Genomic DNA, 20271 nt, shown 5'->3' on the forward strand with positions numbered 1-20271 from the left:
ATTAGTTGCTTGTTCTTGTCATAACGAAGGTTACCTCTAAGATTCTGCCGAAGTCCACCATTAAGTGGTGGGGTGTAGGACTTTTGAGTTAATTTTACAAAAAATATAAGCAAAAAAGAAAAATTGAACACCCATTAATGAGGTTTTGAAAGAAAGAGAAGCCGTTTGAGAGATGAAAACCTACTAGAAAAGGAAGCCAAATAGGAATTTGACAAAGGAGGCAAAATAGCTTATGATCATAAACTAAAGTGCAGGCTTGTAATGCTTTTAGAAGCCGAAACCCTAGTGCAAATTATAGGCGTGTCTCTTTCATAGGTAGTCGAAAAACGCAACTTGTAGTCAGTTATGCTCTCCTTAGACAAGCGATGGTTCCCTGCCTCCCACGGTTGGTGTGAGAATTACTATGTTACCAACCTAATGTATAAAATCAGATTTCATTTAGTGATGACTATGTCATGTCATAATGATATAATATCTTTCAAACATGAACCACATCAATCATCATACAATCACGGTAATCATCATCATCACTAATAACATTTTCGTCCATGACTAGAGATCAATAAATATGGTAATCATCTCTTCCAATTACTAAGAAACTGCTCCTTGAATTTATGAACTAAGTAGTAACTACTAAGACTAATAGAAGATAAATCTTCAAAAGCACAAGGCATGATAAATTAACAGAAACTCGGAAAATTGCAGCATCTTACTTGGATTTACTTGAAGAGTTCTGTTAATCTTTTAGAGGCTTCTATTACGTTGTCCCTGTGACCGAAGGCACTTACTCGAACAAATCCTTCACCACCTGGTCCGAATCCACTTCCAGGAGTTGTAACAAGATGAGTCTTCTCAAGAATCTCAGAGAAAACATCCCAAGAACTTTGGCCAGGGAAATGAACCCACACGTATGGAGCATTCTTTCCTCCATATACTTTAAAACCAAGTGAATTGAATGTCTCCATTATTATCTGTGTATTCTCCTTGTAGAAACCGACTACATCTTGCATTGCCTGAAAGAATTCGAAATATATTTCATGGCTGTTGTCAAGGATGGAATTGTATAATATTTTTTGAACTGTACTTAAGCAGTGGTTGTTTTATCTTTAAGTCAATCTGAAAATTGGTTCAAGGTCTAGGTTCGCTCGAGCCAGATTTCAATCTCTGTTTTTGTCAGACTCATAATGTCTATTGGGGTTGGACATCTAGAGGAGTTAGATTCCGACAATCACAAGAAAAAAAAAAGACCCCACCTGAAGAGGAGTAAAACTGGTCGGGCTACCCATGCCCATCTAGGGAAGCATGTGGGCCTTTATAAGGTTTGGCTCGATTGACACCTCTAACTGTACTGAAAGTAATGAAACTAACCTTGAGACCCTCTGGGGAAAGACAAGCTAGTCCCCCGGCTTGAGCAATGTTAGATGCACCATTAAAGCAAGTACAAACTATACGGTTGAAGTCCCTTGCTACAGGAAATCCATCTGAGAAAAGAAGCTCCTTGGGAACTACAGTCCATCCAAGACGAACTCCAGTAAATCCAGCATACTTCGAAAACGAAGCTGTCTCAATTGCTACCTGCAGTGTTTAAAAAGTAAAAACTAAGAATATACAAATTTTCCTTCTTGTACTTGAGAAAGAATTTACGAGTAGAATGAACTTATATTCCGAATTATTATGTACTAACCCTGAGGAAGAGAAAAAAGATGAAAGAGAAAACAAACAATTCACTGACCTCTTTTGCTCCAGGAATTTCGTAGATAGATTTTGGGCAGTCATCTGAAATGTACATAGCATATGCTGAATCGTAAACAATGATAGACCCATTTTTCTTTGCGAACTGTACTAGCTGTGTCAGTTGTTCCCTTGTAGCAGTTGAACCAGTAGGGTTGTTTGGTGAACAGAAAAAGATAACATCGGTTTTTGCAACCGAAGATAAATCAGGAAAGAAACCATTCTCTGGATTACATCTCATGTACTCAATGTTTCCATACTTCTCAACATCCTTCTGGAATTGGCCAGTTTGGCCCATAATTACACTTGAATCCACGTAGGCCTGTAAACAGGAAAAGAAGGATCTTACGCATTTAACAGGACAGTGAAAGAATCTCAAATGTGCTAAAAGATATTGTTAAATAACGCCTTCTCTCTGTAGCGCATTGGGCATTCAAAAAGAAAAAAAATGGTGGATTCTCTCGGGCATAAAGAAAAATCTCCGGGGAATAAAGACTTTGACAATCAAGATTGACTTGGGCTCATTCATTTTTTAGTCCAAAAATCTACTTAGATTGTTTTTAGCCCGGAATCTTCATCTTCATCGTCCTCCCCACCACAGTTTTGTCAAAACATGAAATTAGACATTGAAAATAGAATCCAAATGAAGTTGATTATTGTCTAATTACGAGAGATGTTGAGTAAAATTAAGAATACAAAGTTAGGTATTTGTCAAATTAAGCTTACTTTCATGGCCACCTAAAAGTTCAACAGCATGATCAATCGATAATGGAGGGTAGGAGTCCAACTCATTCTGAGGCGCTCTCATGATCGTTTTGATGGAAATCTTATTTGAAATCTTTGTCTCATCATCATATTCTGTGATTGGGAAGAAGCTGTAGTTGCATTAGAAGGAGAAGAAGAAGAATCAAATGGTGGTTGTTGTTGAAGGTAAGATAAAGAAGAATGATTTTGGTAAACCGGAATTCCTCTAATGGGTTTTAGGTAACCTAGTTGATCTTGATTATGCTGATGAACAAGTGTTGGTTGTTGATATGCTTGATGTAGTACTTGTTGATGATGGGATCGTTGTGGTTGATGATGATCATGGAGATGATGATTAATTTGATGTTGATGGTGAGAGTGGACAAGATTTCTATGGTGGAGATAATGATGTTAGAGTTAGATTCTGAAACCTTAGTTGGATTTGCTAAAGAGAGATCAAGACGAGTGGAATAATAAGATTTTGCAGCATTTGTAGCCACCATGTTATTTGAAGAATTTGTTGTTCTTCTCCACAACCCTAGATCAATTTCGTCATATGTGATTCTTCTCCAACTAAAAGTAGGTACTGTTTGGAGGACTAATTTGAAGAGAGAGATCAGGTTGTGCTGGAAAAATTCCATCTTTGTCATTCTTCTCCAACTAGAAGTGGGTTTATTGTTCGTGAGTTTGGGTTTCTAGGGTAAGAAGAGGGCAGAGGACCATGAGAGGGATCGTGAGAGAAGGAGAGACACTGAGAGAGAGAGAGAGAGCAGAGAGAGAGAGAGAGAGAGAGAGAGAGAGAAGGAGAGAGAGAGAGAGAGAGAGAGAGAGAGAGAGAGAAGGAGAAAGAGTGGAGGAGATGAAGAATAGAGGGCAAAAAACAAAAATTCAATTTTGGACCTAACATGAAAATGTTCTCTAAGTCAAATCTTGTTGACCAAAGTCTTTATGCCCTGGAGACTTTTCTTTATGCCCCAAAGCCGCGGCCAAAAAAATTAACATCGCCAATGATGTAAATCTAGATATTGAGATGTTAAAATATGTAACGAACTTATTGACGGAGATGAAGTCCAAGGAAAAGAGAAAATGTATGATTAAATTAATGTTACCGGATAAGATGGATCTTGAACCGCAATTGACACGTTTGCCCCAAAAAGAAGCTGCAATTTTAGACACCAAAGAACAAAGTCATTAAAGATTAAAAAGTTTAACTAAAATATAATAAGCTCAACAATGAACCAGCAATGGGAAATCATATTCTAGTAATCAGAAGTTTTACTTTTAAACTATGTAACATTGATATTAGTTTTAATATTTTTTTTCCTTGTCTTAAATGTAGATACTCTTATCCAATACTCGAATGCTTTTGGACACTCAGATTGGGACTTTGTATCAGCAATAGGCATAAAGAAACATGTAAACATAAATTGAACACCCCTAACACAAACTAAAACAAACCTGAAGACGGGAAATGTCACACTTCGCACCATCAGACACAAATATATCGCTATCCGCTATCCCAAGGTCTGGGTAATACGTCGATGCAATTTTAGCCCTTAGTAGCTGCAAAGATGAAAATTGTGGTTAGCCGCCTAAGAATGGAAGACATGCTTTGCTTCTTGAGCTTATGATCAGTAACCATATTATCATATACTGTTATAACTTATAAAAACCATATGGTATTTTTCACAATGAATATTCATAACAGTAGAATAAGCACAAAGTTCACAATGTTTAGGTTGTCATGATATTCTATCACTTTTTACAAGAGAAGTAACACGATAATAAGAAATCAGCCTTTAACGACACTTCAAAAATTTGATTCTTCTGACATGGTTTTGAAAATAAACAATATAGAAGTACCAAATGAACCAAGGTAAGGAAGATAATAACTTCAGAAGCAACACATGCAGAGTTAAACCTGAGGTTTTCCTGATTAAGAAGCCCTTGGCAACAGGTAAAACACACAAACACAAGAAAAAAGACATACTTTTTCACCTTGTTCAGCTCCATAACCACTGTAACCCTCCAAAGTCGACAATGCTTTTGCTCTCTGCAATTAGAAGTTAGAACAATTTTGAGTGAGTCAGAAACATGAAAAAGTTCTTATTTCTTGAGATCGCAACTTTACGTGAAAAATATGGATGTGGTCAGGAGAGGTTCTTGCAAACAGACACAAAAGAAGTTTGATTTTAACCCTACAGAAGGGCCAAGAATTGTAACCTTCCACACATATTATGCTACTAGAAATTAATTTTGGCCTTTTTTAGAAGCAAAAAAAGAAATTCAAATAATCAATTGAAGGCACAACTTCTTAAAAGTTTGTGGAATGTGGCTAAACGAATTTCCTTTTACATTTAATGGAAGAATCATTAATAATGCTCTTAATTTTTAAAAATAAAGTTTCTCGACAGAATATCAATGTAACAAAAGGGTTCTAAATATCTTTAGAATTAGAAGTATTACCTCTGCCATGGCAGATGTTATAACATCAGGAATGGGCTCGGTTGTGTCACCAATTCCAAGACTTATCACCTTTGCATCAGGGTACTTCTGCAAGTGAGCTCCCCTTCTTCTGGCAATCTAAGTAGAGAGCAAACGGACAGACATTAAGAAGTCAATCATATTGGTTAGACTATAGAAGCATAATGATTTTATCCTTTTGGCGTATTTCAGTATGATCCTAGTATAATAGTGGAGAAAACAATCCCTCTCAACAAACAAACACATAAAGAGTTAATGACATAAGATATGTACTGCTAAACAATGTCATCTTGATTACAATTCTGAGTACGTCCGGATCCTGAGTCGAACGACTATCAATTCTACAAGCTTCACTACCCTGTTGTATTATCCTTTCTTCTTTCCAAGATCATATTTCCATCTTAAATAATAGTCAAGCTCGACTCTTATTAACAAATATAGATCAATAGAGCTCAACTGTTTTTCTTGTTTCTTTTGTTGTCTGGTGATTTGTTCATTGTTACCATAAAACATAAAGAATAGCTGCATTTAAGTATAACTTGTAATAGCTAAAATAATCCATTTTTTTCTTTTTGAAACATAAAGCATAGAGCATAAAGAATAGATTTATCTTTTCCATTCAGAAAGATTCATTCGCTGATCTTCCCAGTAGAGATACGCAGATGTTATCACCCAATATATGTGGGCTTTACCTACTTAATTTTATCTGTTTTTAGAGTATTGGTACAGCTATCAGTGTTTAAAAAGCGTTTTTCCGCCTAATGCCTTATTTTATAACAATGGGAGGTGGTGCCTAAGGGCGGCAAAAAGGCGTAGCTTCACTTTCATTTATTTTAATATAGTAATAGCATTTGATTCTATTAATACTAAATTTTATTGAATGTGCTTGTACCCGTCGTACTGCAAGAAATTAGTTTTTTAAGCAGTAAAGTTAACGAATATGAATGCTTTTGGTCATTTCTACCCTTTTGACTAACTCTACAAGTTCAAGAAAAAGAGAGGAAAGAACAACAAAATCATCACTTGTCACTTAAAAGAACAACAAGAGTTGTCACTTCACTGACTTGTCACCTAAAAGGACGACTGATTGTTGTTACTTACACCCCCTCTATTGCGTAGAGAGGTGTAGATTCTGATGTACGCACATATTTTGCCTCAAGGCGTGCGCATATGTGGGCATAACATGCACTTTTTTGAACATTGACAACTACGACTAAACCAAATTAGAAGAACCAAAGAAATTGTAATTGGCTAACTAAACTAAACTCATATTGATCAAAGTCAAATCTCTGACCTCAGGAAACAAATAACCAGCTTGAAGTTTCGCCATATTTGCATTTCGAGAGACCTTTGTCGTATAAGCTGCAGAAAAGAAATTTTGATCTTGTAGCAGAAACCTTATCCAAATTGTCATATTATAATTTATTAAGAAATTTTGATCTTGTATTAGAAACCTCATCCAAATAATTTATCAATAGCGGAATACAGGAACATGAAAAAATCCAAAAAAGAAAAAGGAGCAACAAATTCAATACCAGTCTTCTCAGTTGAAGGTGTTGCGACACATTTACAGATCAAATTGCTTCTCACTGGAACTGAAATCTTTGAAGTTCTGCAAAATGCAAGCAAAGTAAGAAACTGAACATGAAAATTAATTCTCTGAGGTACAAGGAACATCAACAATATAAAAAGATACGAGCTTTTCAAGAGAGTTAAAGCAGAAAACCTTGAATTTGTGCTTCGTTGACCTAAAAATGCAGATGAAGATGAAGAAACCGAAGCTGAGAGTTGCGTCAACGACATTTTCAACGACAAAATGAAAGTCGATCGATTCCTGTGGTATCAGAGAGAGAAATGCTAATTAAGAATCTTATCTTCCTATAATCGCTCTTGCTTCTTTGTAATTTAGAGAGAGAGAGATTGTTATAAGGTTATATTACAAGATCCCACCACAAAACGGTACACGAATACCAACAAATTTCCCACCAAAAAACCCTAATTTCAATTTCACAAACTTTATGTGAATTTTGCATAAACCCTAATTTCAGTTGGTTTGTGTTCACATCAAGTTTGATAACCCTAATTAAACCCTAGTTAAAAAAAAATTAAACCCTAATTTCAATTTCTCATCAATTTCAAACTAATTACCTTACCCTAGCTCATAATACACATCAATTTCAGGAGGTTTGAGTAGTTTGAATGGATTACGAGAGAGAGAGAGAGCACCTGTTGATTACAAGAGAGATGGAGAGAGCACCTTCGAGATTCAAACTCGGTTTGAATAATTGGTATTGCTGGTCGTTTTTTGCTGGGATGGAGATGATAGAGAGAGCACCTTCGAGATTCAAACTTGAGTAACCCTAACTTGATTATCCACCGAGATTCAAACCTCTGAAACCCCCACCTTTTCGAGTTTCAAACTCGGTTTGAACAACCAACAAAAGCTGGATTAGTTTGGGGCTGGGATGGAGAAGAATTCACATAAAGTTTGTGAAATTGAAATTAGGTAAATAGTGGTGCTGAAAAGGCCGGGCCGGGCCCAAGCAACCCGGGCTGGAATAGCCCCGGGTCGGCCCGGTCCCGGGTTGGCTAAACCTATGGCCCAGCCCGGGACCGTGAGTTGACCCAGGCCAGGCCTATCCGGGCCGGGTCAAACCCGGGTTGGACCAGGCTAAATTTTTTTTTTTTTTCTAGTTTTTAATATGAAACTCAATTAAAACTTAACTAATCCTAAAAGTAAATTAAAAAGAAATATTACAAATATAAAACTATTTGTAATAGAACTTACTTAAAAGAAAATAAAACTTATCACGTAGTATTAAAGTAATGACTATTTACCTAAAAAAATCGAACTTACCTAAAGTAAATTAAAACAAAATGGAACTTACTTAAATAATTTATAGTATTTACTAAAAATTTCTTCTCTTACTCGAAAAGAAAAGATTTTCTAAAACTTACACAAAAATGGTTTCATGAAACTTACCAATATTCTTTTTATATTCTCTAACTTAAAACGGAAAAGATTTTCTAAACTTACATAAGGATATGAATCCTTAACATAAATATAAATATTTCTTTCTAACTCAACAACTTACTTAAATTTATTTTTCGATAAGATTTTTTAAACCTTACCAAAAATTTCTTCTCCAACTTAAGTTTGTTATATTTTCTAAATAGGATATAAATGAGTAGGAGGAATATTTTCTAAAGAAAAATAGAAAAAGGAAAAAAAAAATAAGTTGCCGGGCTTTTCCGGGCCGGGCCCAAAATAGAGGCCCAGCCCGGGCCCGGGACAGAACCCGGGTTGACCTGACCCGTTTTCCGTACGGGCCAGGCCGGTCCGGGCCTGTACGGAACGGGCCGGTCCCGGGCCCAACCCGGCCCGGCCCGGCCTTTTGAGCACCTCTAGAGAAGATAGAGTAGGTTATTTGCGCCCCACGTTTTTGCTCGAAGGTGCCCAGTTTTTTGGTTTCAGAAAGGCCGGGCTTGTTTAACCAATGGGCATTTCGGTCACTCCACATTACTAACGGCACCACTCCGTTAAATCTGACGGAAATCACCAAAAAGGTGGGGGTTTCAGTAATGTGTATTACGAAAAGGTGGGGGTTTCAGTAATTGTCCCAATCAGAATCTTAAGTTAGAGAGTGTTAGATTGAGAATAAATAAGATTGAAGCTCGTAGTCGAGCAAAATCTGTATCTTGGGGAGATTTAGGGTTTTAGAGGGAGAGAGTAGGAAGTTAGTGGACGGTCGAGAAGGCAAAAAGTTTGGGCTTGAAAAGTTGGATCGCTTATAGTTTCCCTTCTATCTGCTCAAACATTGTACGGGAATTTTATATACACTCAACATTTTGTTACTTGCCACACTCACATTCGATTTGACTTAGTCAATTTTCTTTGACCAAGTCACATTTTACTCACACCACTTCATTATTGGTCAAGCTGATTCATATAACCTTGGAATGTCTCCATTATTTCTACCATTCCCAAAAGCTAGGAATTCTTCCATTAGTTCTTTTATTAGCCGCATTCACTAGACTCGCCACTTAAAACTTTTTTGTGGATAGAAACATCCTCAAATCAAACAATCATTTTCTTCTAAAGTGGTGTTTGATATCAGGGAAATAATTCCATAGAAATAAAAGGTTTCCATGGAATTTATTCCGTGGAAATAAGAGTTCTTTCGTTTGTTTGTCATTTATTATTCCGTGGAAACACAAAATCTATTATTTGGTTGACAACTAACTTCTACGAACTTTCAACAAAAAAAAAACTTCTACGAATATAATATTCAATCAAGAGCTTTTATAGACTCTTTATGTTGTCAAAATGACATTTTTGGCCCTAATGTTGCTAAAATTACATTTTCACCCTTATGTTGTCCAAATTACATTTTTACCCTTATGTTGACAAAATTATATTTTTACTTTTATGTTGTCAAAATTATTTACACTTATGTCACTTTGCTAACTTAAGAGTAAGAATGTCAAGTTGTTAATAAAACAAGATAAAAAATGTAACTTTGACAACGTATGGATCAAAAAAAGATTTTACTAATATAAAAGGGTAAAAATGTCATTTTAATATAAAAGTGCAGACAAACTATTTTTATAAGATAAAAGTAAGAATGTCATTCATACCACATAAGGACAAAACTGTCATTTTGGTATAATACGAGGGTAAGAATGTCATTTTAACAACATAAAGGAAAGTGTCAATTTGATATTATAAAAGGGGAAAATGTAACTTTGACTACATAAAGTCAAAATGTTATTTTGACAACTTTATAAACAGGCCATTTAGTAAGAAGGTCAAGAATGTCATGTGTCAAATGTATAAGTAAAAGTTTGTTTTGTTAAATGTTTGGATAAAAATGTCATTTTGAATATATATGGAGATAAATATTAGGTTTTAGGTACCCGAATATATTAAAATATTTTTATTTTGATTTTCCACGGAAGCTAATTCTGAGGGGGAACAAGGAATTAAAATTGGCTATTTCATGGAAATAGATTCTTCAGCGAATTAAAGCTATGGAATTATACTTCGTAAACAGCGAAAATGCCTATTTCGGAAATTCTTTTATTTAAGTTTTCTATGTTAAATTTTTCAATTGATAAGGTATACACCATCAAATGATTTAACCTAAGCATGATGTATCAAACCTAAAAGCAGAGAATTAAAGTGAAAAGATAACAGATTTAACAAAATAACTTAAACATTAAAGCACAGTTAGAGAATTAATCAATTCAAAATACTTATCAATTGATAAGTATACACCATCAAAGGATTTAACCTAAGCATGATGTATCAAACCTAAAAGCAGAGAATTAAAATGAAAAGATAACAGATTTAACAAAATAACTTAAACATTAAAGCATAGTTAGAGAATTAATCAATTCAAAATATGTTTCTAAAAGATTGAACATGGTTTCATCATCAACCCTAAATAGAAGATTGGCTAATCATAATACGAGATTAAAATTAATATGATGAATAAGAGAAAATTGAAGGAAAACATAACTTTTCTCACTGATTTTCCACTGGCAGCCAAACTCACCTTAAGGAAAATAACTTTCCAGCAAGTGGGAAAAGAAGTTTCCAGCAGCACTTGCTAACCAAACATGATCTTCTTCTTCACCAAAATTTCTCTCTCTCTTTATTGCTTCTCTCTTTGTTTCATTTTAATCAAAACAACTAACACCATTAAATAAAGGAGAAGATTATATTAGATGAATAATTAGAAAATAATCCTCTCTCTCACTATGTTTCCTTTTTTCTCTCACTAAAATAAGAACAGAGGAAGAAGGAGATGATGATAACTCTTTATTCTTCTCCCTTTCTCTAAAAGTTTATCTTTTCAGCTATATGAAGAAGAAGAAGGTCTCTGTAACTCCTAGCCGAACTCACTCCCCTAAAGATGAGATGATCGTGATTTGATGAAGCTCTGTTTTTATAAAGTTTAGGATACCAAAATTCCCAAATCTTCTCTTTCCCTCTTCTGTCAAAATATTTGAATCCTCCTCTGAGATTCTCTTTGAATCCAATCTCTTTCTCTCTCTGTAAATGGAGAGTTCTCTCCAATTTCCAACCAAACTCGTCTCTAAAAATGGAAAAGATGAAAAGCCTAGAGCTCTTTCTCTCTAGAACATATATTCAGTCAATCCCTCTGCCTTCAATATCTTCTTTTTATAAACATAATCCATCGAATTCTATAACCAGGAAACGTTTCCCTCCATTGAATATCTCTGCCGTTTTAAATCCCTCCATTAACGCCCACTTTTCCTGTCGAACAAAATATCTTCAACTCTTGTTTTGAATAAAACTTCCTTCCCTCTCTAAGAATCTCCTTTTTCCAAATAATTGACTCTAGAAATCTTGTTTCCATTTTCGTTTAGAGGATAGGAAATATGGAGATAGCAGAAGTTGTAAAAAATATCTTGCCATTAACAGCCTAGCTCTTTTTTTTTTAACGCCAAATATTACGGTCAAAGTAAAATTATAAAGAGTTGACCGAGTAGAGGATAACTACAGCGTTAAAGACAATAAAAGCATCATGAGACTGCCAGCTCATGAGCGAGTTGGTTACATCCCCTTAGACAGTGGGTGATGATAACCTCCGTTTCACTTAACCTTGCTTTGGTCTCCAATATTTGATCTGTTAAACGCCACGGGGGGCTCCTTTAGATCGTTGGATAAGAATCCAACGATGATGGACGAGTCACTTTCTATTATAAAACCCCTTTCACCAAGATGTTGCCCTAGTTGCAACCCTAAGAGTACTCCGTTTAGTTCGCTCTGGAGAACCGAGATCGGCGTGAAAGATGATTTCAATGTCGAAATAACTTTTCCAAGTGAATCTCTAGCCACAGCAGCGGCTGAACTCCTTGTAGGTGAGAAGCTACCATCAACGTTTAATTTTATTTTTCCTGATGGAGGAGGAATCCACTGGCTTGCCTGTTCAACACTAGGAGAATGGTGAGAGTTGTTAATCGAGTTAGATGGTGCGTACCTTTGATCGAGGAGAGATGCTTTGTAGATCTAGTTCGACTCCATTCAAATGTTTATTTTTACGAGCTTTCCACCAGGAATATAACAGATAAGTATAATCTAACCAGATTTTGTTAGATCTACTTCCTTGATTAAGCATATTTTGAAGTGTTTTGACTGGCTCTTCTATTTGATGGTTGTTTAAGTTGATATTAGAGATATGTAGTAGTTGATTAAGTTTAGGACAAGTGCCAAAGAGATGAATACTCGTCTCTAACTCACTGTTACACATAATACATGTCTGATTGATATGAGGTAGACGAATACCAATGTTGCTAAGAACAACAAGACCATCATGGATGAGTCTCCAGATAAATAATTGAATCTTAGGGCTCATGTCATTTTTGCTCCAAAATTTATTCCATGGAAAGTCAACAATAGATTCATGAAGTATAGGTCTGGTTTTTATGGAAGTGTAGAAAGATTTAGGAGAAAACTTACCTTGGGGATGAGGACACCATATCAATTTGTCTTCTGTTCTGAGGTTCGGTAATGTGATGTTCTTGATTGCATTGATTGTCTCCAGTTGAAAAAATTGTTGTAGAATGTTATCTTTCCATGTATTAGTAGATCTGTCTATGAGGTCGGCCACTTTGTTAATGTGAGTTGTAAGAGATTGAAGGGAAGGTATATGGAGAGGTAGATCAGGGATCCAAGGGTCCTCTATGATATTGATGTCTCTGCCTGAACCAATCATCCACATAGTGTTATGAGCCATTGTTTCTCTGACTTTTATTATCGAGTGCCATAAACTAGTCTTAGGTTTAGATGTACTGCATATCCAAAAAAATTCTTCAGGATGGTATTTTCCTTTGAGTAATTGTACCCATACAGCAGTTGGGTTTGTTATCATTCTCCAAATTAATTTTGCAAACAAAGAGTCATTTACCAAATCTAGTGATCTTATACCCAGTCCTCCATCTGATTGTGAACTGGAAATAATTTCCCAATTGATAAAATGCATTTTCCTTTCATGGTTGTTGTGTCCCCACCAAAATGATTGTTCTTGTTGTTCCAATTTATGAATAACTGTTTTGGGCACTTTATGAAGACTAAATGGGTAAGTGCAGTAAGAGTTCAAAACCGACTTGATGAGAGTGGTTCTTCCTGCTTGTGTAACCACTTTGCTTTTCTAGTGAGCTAATATTTTATTGAATTTCTCTTCTAACCATTCATAGCTTTGAATGTGATTACCAGGTTTGAGGATTAAGGAACCTAGGTATTTGGCTCGATCATCCATCAAAGGAGCCGATAGTTCCCGAGTGTAGAGTTGCTTGAAGTCGTGTGGAACTCCTGGACCAAAGTATAATGAGGATTTTGAAGGATATATTGCCTCGGTCTAAAGGAATGGTATCCTTCCGAAGGAGTGTCCTTCGACCAAGGTTGCAATGCGTACAATTTGGCGAATAGGATCTTAATGACCTTACTCGGAAGATCATTAGTCCGGTCCAATTAGGGGTCGTAATGCTTAGCTAGAAGCCAACTACGATCGTCGGATAACTTCGATAATCCGCGACTAACATAGACCGGATCCTACAAGGGTTACACATAAGAGTAATGATTTGAACGAAGAGAATTGACTAGAAAGAGAATGGCAAATAAGTGGATTGGATCCATTATTGGTAAGTCCATATAAGCTCGGAGAAGTCCGAAAAGAGATAAACAAATCCGGGCCCGAAAGGGAGGCCCGGAAAGGCTTTAGGTGGGCCGGCCATGTGATGGCCAACCAAGGCAAGGGGCCGGCCATTACATGGCCGGTTAGGCCCTAAGTGGGCCGGCCAAGGAAGCCCATAAAGGGCTATGTTGGCCGGCCACTCAAGGGAACCTAAAGAGGGTAATTTTGGAAGTTACCTTATAATTAGGTTTTAGGAATCCTAGTTTGGGTCTAATACATTTTCTAGGGATTTCTATATATACCTAATTAGACAACCTAAAGAAGAGGCTCTGGTGATAGACAATTCTCAAGAGGAGAAACTGTCAACTGAAAGAGTTTCAGAATATACATCTCAGAGAGAGAGAGAGAAAAGGAGTTTTCTCAAGTATCTAGTCAAGAAGAAGGAGTTCTTCATCTCAACCTTCAAGAAGGTCATAGCTGACTGAAAGGAGGGAGTTCAAGTTATATACTCGGTGTCTCAAGTAGAGGAGCTACACTTGGAGCTCTTATCTTCCGAATACTGGTCGGGATTTAGTTCGTGGGAAAGCGATTAAGAGGTAATCATCTTTCCAATCTAGTTCATTGATATGTTAATGTATAGATCCTGGAAACTAGTGTTAAACATAGAGATGTTTGAGATTCCGCTAACAACACTAGACAATTAGGTGTATTAGATACCCCTAGATCCCTTCAGATTTATCAAGGTTGATGGCTTGACCCGAGAAGTCTGAGTAACGAGTGATAATTTCTGTAACCATCTTTAAATTCTGAGTAGTAGCATATCCGAAAATGATTATATCATCAACAAAGAGTAGGTGAGAGATGCGAGGGCAGAATTTATTTACTTGATAACCTGTAAATGTACCCTGTAACTCATATAGTGAAATTAGTAGTGATAGGGATTGGGCCATGAGGATAAAGAGATAGGGTGAAAGGGGACACCCTTGTCTAAGCCCACGGGACGGGGAAATATTACCGTAAAGACCACCATTAATCTGAATATTGAAGTTAACCGATGTAACACAATTCATAATCGGGCCTTGAATGCCTGTGACCGAGAGGGTGGTCTTTAGAAAGGTCCAATTAACTCTGTCATAGGCCTTGGCTACATCTACTTTTAAAGAAAAACCACCTTTTTTGGCATGAGAAATTCTCATGGAATGAAGGAGTTCCTGAGTTATAATAATGTTGTCAAGAATTTGACGATCGGGAACAAATGCATTCTGGGTCCAACTAATACAGTTCTCTAAGAAGGGGTGAAGTCGGTTAGCAATGATTTTCGTGATGAACTTATATAATGTCTTGCATAAAGCAATTGGTCGAAAGCCTGTGGCTTTGGATGGGGATCTGATCTTAGGAATAAGCGCAATAGTGGTTTTATTGAGAGAAGGATCGATATTACCTGTTAGAAAATGTCTTGAATCTGACTTACCAATGCTGCTCCCAATATATCCCAATTATGTTGGTAGAAGTGGCACGGTAGTCCATCAGGTCCAGGACTCTTGGAGGCATTCATGTTCATAACCACTTGCTTTATTTCCTCCTCAGTTGGTATACTAGAAATAGTGATCAGATCTTCAGCCGAGATGACTTTGTGTGCCTGAAAAAGGTCTGGAGGGAACTGACCAATTGGCTCAGATTCAAATAAGTTCTGAAAATGAGCTACAATCTCCGATGCAATGTCTCTTTCTACGGTTAAGAGTTCCCCTGTAGAGGTGTGGATCTGAGTGATTTTGTTTTTGTTGCGTCTTTGGGACATCGAGATGTGGAATGCCTTAGTATTACTGTCGCCGTTCCGGGCCCAGTTTAATTTTGATCTTTGCTCCGCCTTTGTTCTCTGTAGTTCTTCGAGATAAAGGATTTGTTCCTGGAGATTGGATTCAATTTCAATAGTGTTAGAATTAGGTAGTCTAGTTTGAATATGTAGAAGCCTGGTCCAAAGAATATTAAGTCTATTTTTAATGACCCCAAAGGTCTGATGACTCCAAACTTTTAACGATGACTTGACCTGTGTAACTCTATCATGAAAGGATCCTGTGGTTATGTCCCAAAAAGACTTAAAAGAGTCTTTAAAATCCGGGTGGGAAGACCAGAAAATCTCGTATTTAGCAATCGTGGTCTGAATACTAGTCTGAGTGTGGAGTTTAAGTAGAATCGAGGCATGGTCAATGTTGTACCTGGGTAAATGGAAAAGGCCCGCATTGGGACAGTTCAGAATCCAATCTGAGTTACAAATTGCACGGTCCAAACGCTCTCTAGTCAGGTGGTGGATGGATCTGTTGTTAGTCCAGGTAAACCCCGGGACATGGAAACCCAGGTCTAAAAGGCCCGTTTGCGTCATGAATCTATTAAATTGAGACATAAAAGGAGTGGATGCCGAGCCACCCCATTTGTCGCAGTCTGATCGAATGGTGTTGAAGTCACCAATACCGCAGAGACGGTTAGTGGTCGACTAGACTCTATTAGAGAGGTCTGTCCAAAATGAAAGTCTATCTTGAAGTCTCAGAGGACCGTATATGCAGAATAAGTCCCAAGGGTGCACATCAGAGTCAGTGGTAATAGTTAAATGAATTAAATTACACGAGGAGTAGTGAATATTTATATTAATAGAATTAGACCAATAAAGTAAAAGACCACCACTGCGACCAGTAGAGGAGACTATAAACGAGTTAGTTAAATTAAAATAATCAAAAAAGGGAATAGAGGAGACAGAGGAAACGTGTGTTTCTGAAATAAAAACCAACTCCGGTTTCGTCGAAGTGAGGAACGCTTTGAGGGTTGACTTAGTCGGGTCGTTCCTGAGTCCCCGACAGTTCCAAGTGAGGTAATTCATTATTCCATCGGCATTAGGGTTGTCGTGACCCGTTCAGAAGTAGTATTGTCGGAGATGACACTTGATGTTCGTTTATTCGAGCGTCGGCGGTTGTCTGCCACTATTGGTGTCATGTCATATGATGGAGATGCCGAATATGTGATCCCAGTTGAGGTTGAGGGAAAGTTGCTGGCCTGAATGCTTGGTCCCAAATTAGATGACTTGAACCTTTTAACCTGCGAAAGAATAGTTAGTAAATCTCCAAAGCTTTCATTAATGGGAGGAACATTAGGAAGTGTTTCTGATTGATTTGGGCAGGGTCCTAGAATTCCATTACAAGCGGAACTATCTAAAGTAGAGAAAGATCCATACTCTTTTGGACCCCCTCTAGCATTGAGAGGGACCCTAAATAATTCACCGTAATTTGGTTCCATGGATTTGAGGACTAGATTCCTTTGTTCTTCATTTATGTTCATTTTAAGTAAATCACCAAAACGAAGGATATGTGGACAGAATTTAATAGAGTGACCAATTAATCCACATGACGAACAATAGCGGGGTAATTTCTCAATACGGATTTCAACACTTATGAGAGAATAATTAGTAATATTGAGATTGACTCGATTAGGTAATTTCTTAGTGATGTTGATTTCAACTTGGACACAGCCAAAAACACTCCAGGTTTTAGCGTCATCCGGTGTAGTAGGACGGAAATTGCCTATAAGACCGGCCAATTTGTTAACATTTGTAGAGTTGAGGTATCCAATAGGAATTCTGTGAAGTTGTATCCAGAACCATGCGGTGTCAAAACAATGGGCAGTAGGAGCAAGAATTGGATTGCAAAATTGTAAAACCACCAAGTCGTCTAGAATCACCCATGGAGAATTGCCTAAAGCCAAACATAACTCGCTTGATGTAGCGAAACATATTAGGAAAATGTTGTCGCTAACTTCTGTGAGAGTAAATTTATTTGGTCCATGAAGAACTTTAGTGATTATTAGCATCGCCTGTCCTATGTCTACTCTCTTGCCGCTACAGAATTTAAGAAGACCCTTTTTGGGTAGTTCTTCAATTGCCATTGATTCGGCACTTTCAACTGTCGGTATTTCCTGCTCGTCCACCGTAAGAGCTTCAATCTTGGTCATGCGTCCACACGTGAATGCTAGATTAATGGCTATAGAGATGATCACATGCTTCGCGAGCTACTGGAGAACTTAAACAACGTGGTGCACTTGTCATTGGATCTAGCTTATATACATGTGTACATCAGGGATTATCGAACCCGAGCCGGAGCATGGAAGGTTGGCTGCGGGCAAAGCATCCAATCAGCCTCTATCTTATGTCCTGATCAGCATCCTCCACAACCCACCAGTATACCGAAATACTCATCTTGCCCTTCGGATTTGCGCCACGTGTCACATAGCTTACCTGGTCAACTTATTTTTCACTCCAGCTTTTACCTGGTCTAATTTTCTCGTGCGGACTTCGATTTGAAATCTGTTTTCACCCACGGGTTCGTCTTGGACTCTTCTTTCCATCCGAGTACTAAATTTTCCAGAATAGCCTAACCTCCAAATGACCAACATGCCCTCAAGTGTGTCTTTCAAGTGTGTCTTTCTCCCGATTTTGTCTATTTTCGCGCTCAATTATGTAAAAGACACCTGGACAAAAGAAACACACAATTCATCAGAGTAACTGCTCGAATTGGACTAACTGACCCGAGTTAAGAGATTCATATGGGACATTTTCATGTCTCATCAACACCAAAGGCTAAAACTAATAACCCAAAACCAGAGGAGAAAGAATGTTTTCTCTATTACAAAAAGGGTCATCTGAAAAAGAACTGCTACAAATACAAGGCTTGGTTGAAAAATAAAGAAGGTAATAATAACCTAGCACTTGTTTGTCTTGAAGCTAATTTAATTGATGTTCCTTCAAATACTTGGTGGATTGACTCTAGTTCCTCAGTTCATATCTCGAATTCATTACAGGGGTTCATCAACAAAAGGGAAGCCATGGAGGAGGAAAAAATGTGGGTGGCGGACTCGGATGCTGAACCAATTAAAGTAGAAGTTGTTGGAACATATAGATTAATTTTAGAAGGAGGTTTTTTTTAGATCTAAAAGGAACATTTTTTGTGCCTAAAATAAGGCGGAATTTAATTTCTGTTTCGAAGTTGGATTCTATTGGGTTTGGTTTTCTTTTCGAGGATGCTTCTGTTTCGATTAGATTGAATAATAAAAATATTGGTTTTGGTCCTCTGATTGATTGGATGTATAAAATTTCCTTAGATGTTTGTTTTGCTTCATCAGTATGCTTATCAGTCGATTCTATTGCATCTCCATCTTCTGGTGTTAAACGACCTTTGCTTAGGGAAAACTCTTCTATGTTATGGCATAAAAGACTAGCACATATTTCTAAAGAACGCCTTCAAAGACTGGTTGCTGAATGAGTACTTGGTACTTGGAGTTTGGTGATTTTCATACTTGTATTGATTGTATCAAAGGAAAATTGACAAAATGTAGGAAACTCACTGCTACTAGAAGTACTGATCTTTTGGAATTAATCCACACATGTGGCCCTTTTCCAACTCCATCTCGTGGAGGTCAACGTTACTTTATCTCTTTTATTGAAGATTTTTCTAGGTACGCATACATATACCTTATTCATCATAAGTACGAGGCACTGCAGACCTTTAAGCTTTATCACTTGGAGGTAGAAAAACAATTAGATCAAAAGATCAAGGTTGTTCGTTCTGATCGTGGTGGAGAATATTATGGAAGATCATATCAAGATGGCATGAATCATGAAAACTTCGTTGAATACCTTCGAGAAAACGGAATTGTTCCTCAGTATACAACTCGTGGCACACCAGAGCAAAATGGGGTTGCAGAAAGGATGAATCAAACATATAGAATATGGTTAGAAGTATGATGAGTCACTCTGATTTATCGAAAAGTTTTTGGGGTGAGGCACTGAAAACTGTTGTTTACATACTTAATAGAGTTCCTAGTAAAGCTGTGCCGAAAACTCCATTTGAACTTTGGACTGAAGAAAACCAAGTTTGAACCATTTACGAGTTTGGGGTTGTCCAGCAGAGACAAAGCTTTATAATCCAAATATTCAAAAGTTAGATCCACGAGCTGTAACATGTCGTTTTATTAGATACCCAGAGAGATCCAAGGGTTTCAGGTTTTATTGTCCTACAAGGACAACACAGATTACAGAGACGGATAATGCTAAGTTTTTGGAGCTTGAGCAAAACAGTAGTAGTTCAAATCATCAAAGTTCAAATTTTGAAGAAGTTATAGATAACTCAATTGGTGTTTTGCCAGGTGTCTTAGTTGATCTCCACGAGTCGATGAAGCTACACCAATGGAAGTTGTCGTACATGAACCTAATGAGCTGGAACAAGTAGCAGCTCAACCTGATGAGCTTGAACAAGTAGCAACTCCTGTTGATGATCCTGTACCAATGAGGAGATCGAGTAGAGCAAGAAGATCAGCAATATCTTATGATTACCAGACCTATTTGGCTACAGGAGATATTCTTGATATAAATGATCCATCAAGTTTTTCAGAAGCTATGAATGGTAATCATTCGACATAATGGAAAGAAGTTGTGAAAGAAGAACTTGAATTCATGAGTAAAAATGGTGTTTGGAAACTTAAACCATTACCAGAGGGTGCTAAGATGGTTGGGTACAAGTGGGTATTCAAGACAAAACGAGATGCTAAAAGAAATATTGAGAGGTACAAATCTAGGCTAGTGGCCAAAGGATATAATCAAAGGGAGGGA

General features: G+C 37.2%; 1 protein-coding gene and 1 pseudogene across 4 annotated transcripts; both read right to left on the minus strand.

Annotated features, from left to right (window-relative positions):
• Positions 1–420: 420 nt before the first annotated feature.
• Positions 421–15405, minus strand: LOC147549412 (LL-diaminopimelate aminotransferase, chloroplastic-like). 4 transcript variants are annotated; one of them, XM_086672609.1, is made up of 11 exons: positions 15355–15405; positions 6686–6816; positions 6495–6571; positions 6254–6321; positions 4942–5058; positions 4466–4528; positions 3934–4038; positions 3585–3635; positions 1733–2053; positions 1369–1575; positions 421–1013 (listed from the first exon to the last, which is right to left on the minus strand). In XM_086672609.1, exons 2-11 carry the CDS (start codon positions 6760–6762, stop codon positions 720–722), a joined length of 1380 nt encoding a protein of 459 aa, XP_086528735.1. In that variant the 5' UTR covers positions 6763–6816; positions 15355–15405; the 3' UTR covers positions 421–719. The 4 variants fall into 4 exon arrangements, with proteins under 4 accessions (XP_086528735.1, XP_086528734.1, XP_086528733.1 ...); XM_086672608.1 differs by having other exon boundaries at positions 6686–6848; XM_086672607.1 differs by lacking the exon at positions 15355–15405 and adding an exon at positions 7186–7457 and having other exon boundaries at positions 6686–6793.
• LOC147549413 (putative transcription factor KAN2) lies at positions 2294–3477 on the minus strand (annotated as a pseudogene).
• Positions 15406–20271: the final 4866 nt, after the last annotated feature.

Source organism: Eschscholzia californica, unplaced genomic scaffold (assembly GCF_041429995.1).
Source record: "Eschscholzia californica isolate CP2 unplaced genomic scaffold, dmEscCali1.0.p SCAF_3, whole genome shotgun sequence".
In the NCBI taxonomy this organism is placed as follows: Eukaryota; Viridiplantae; Streptophyta; class Magnoliopsida; order Ranunculales; family Papaveraceae; genus Eschscholzia; species Eschscholzia californica.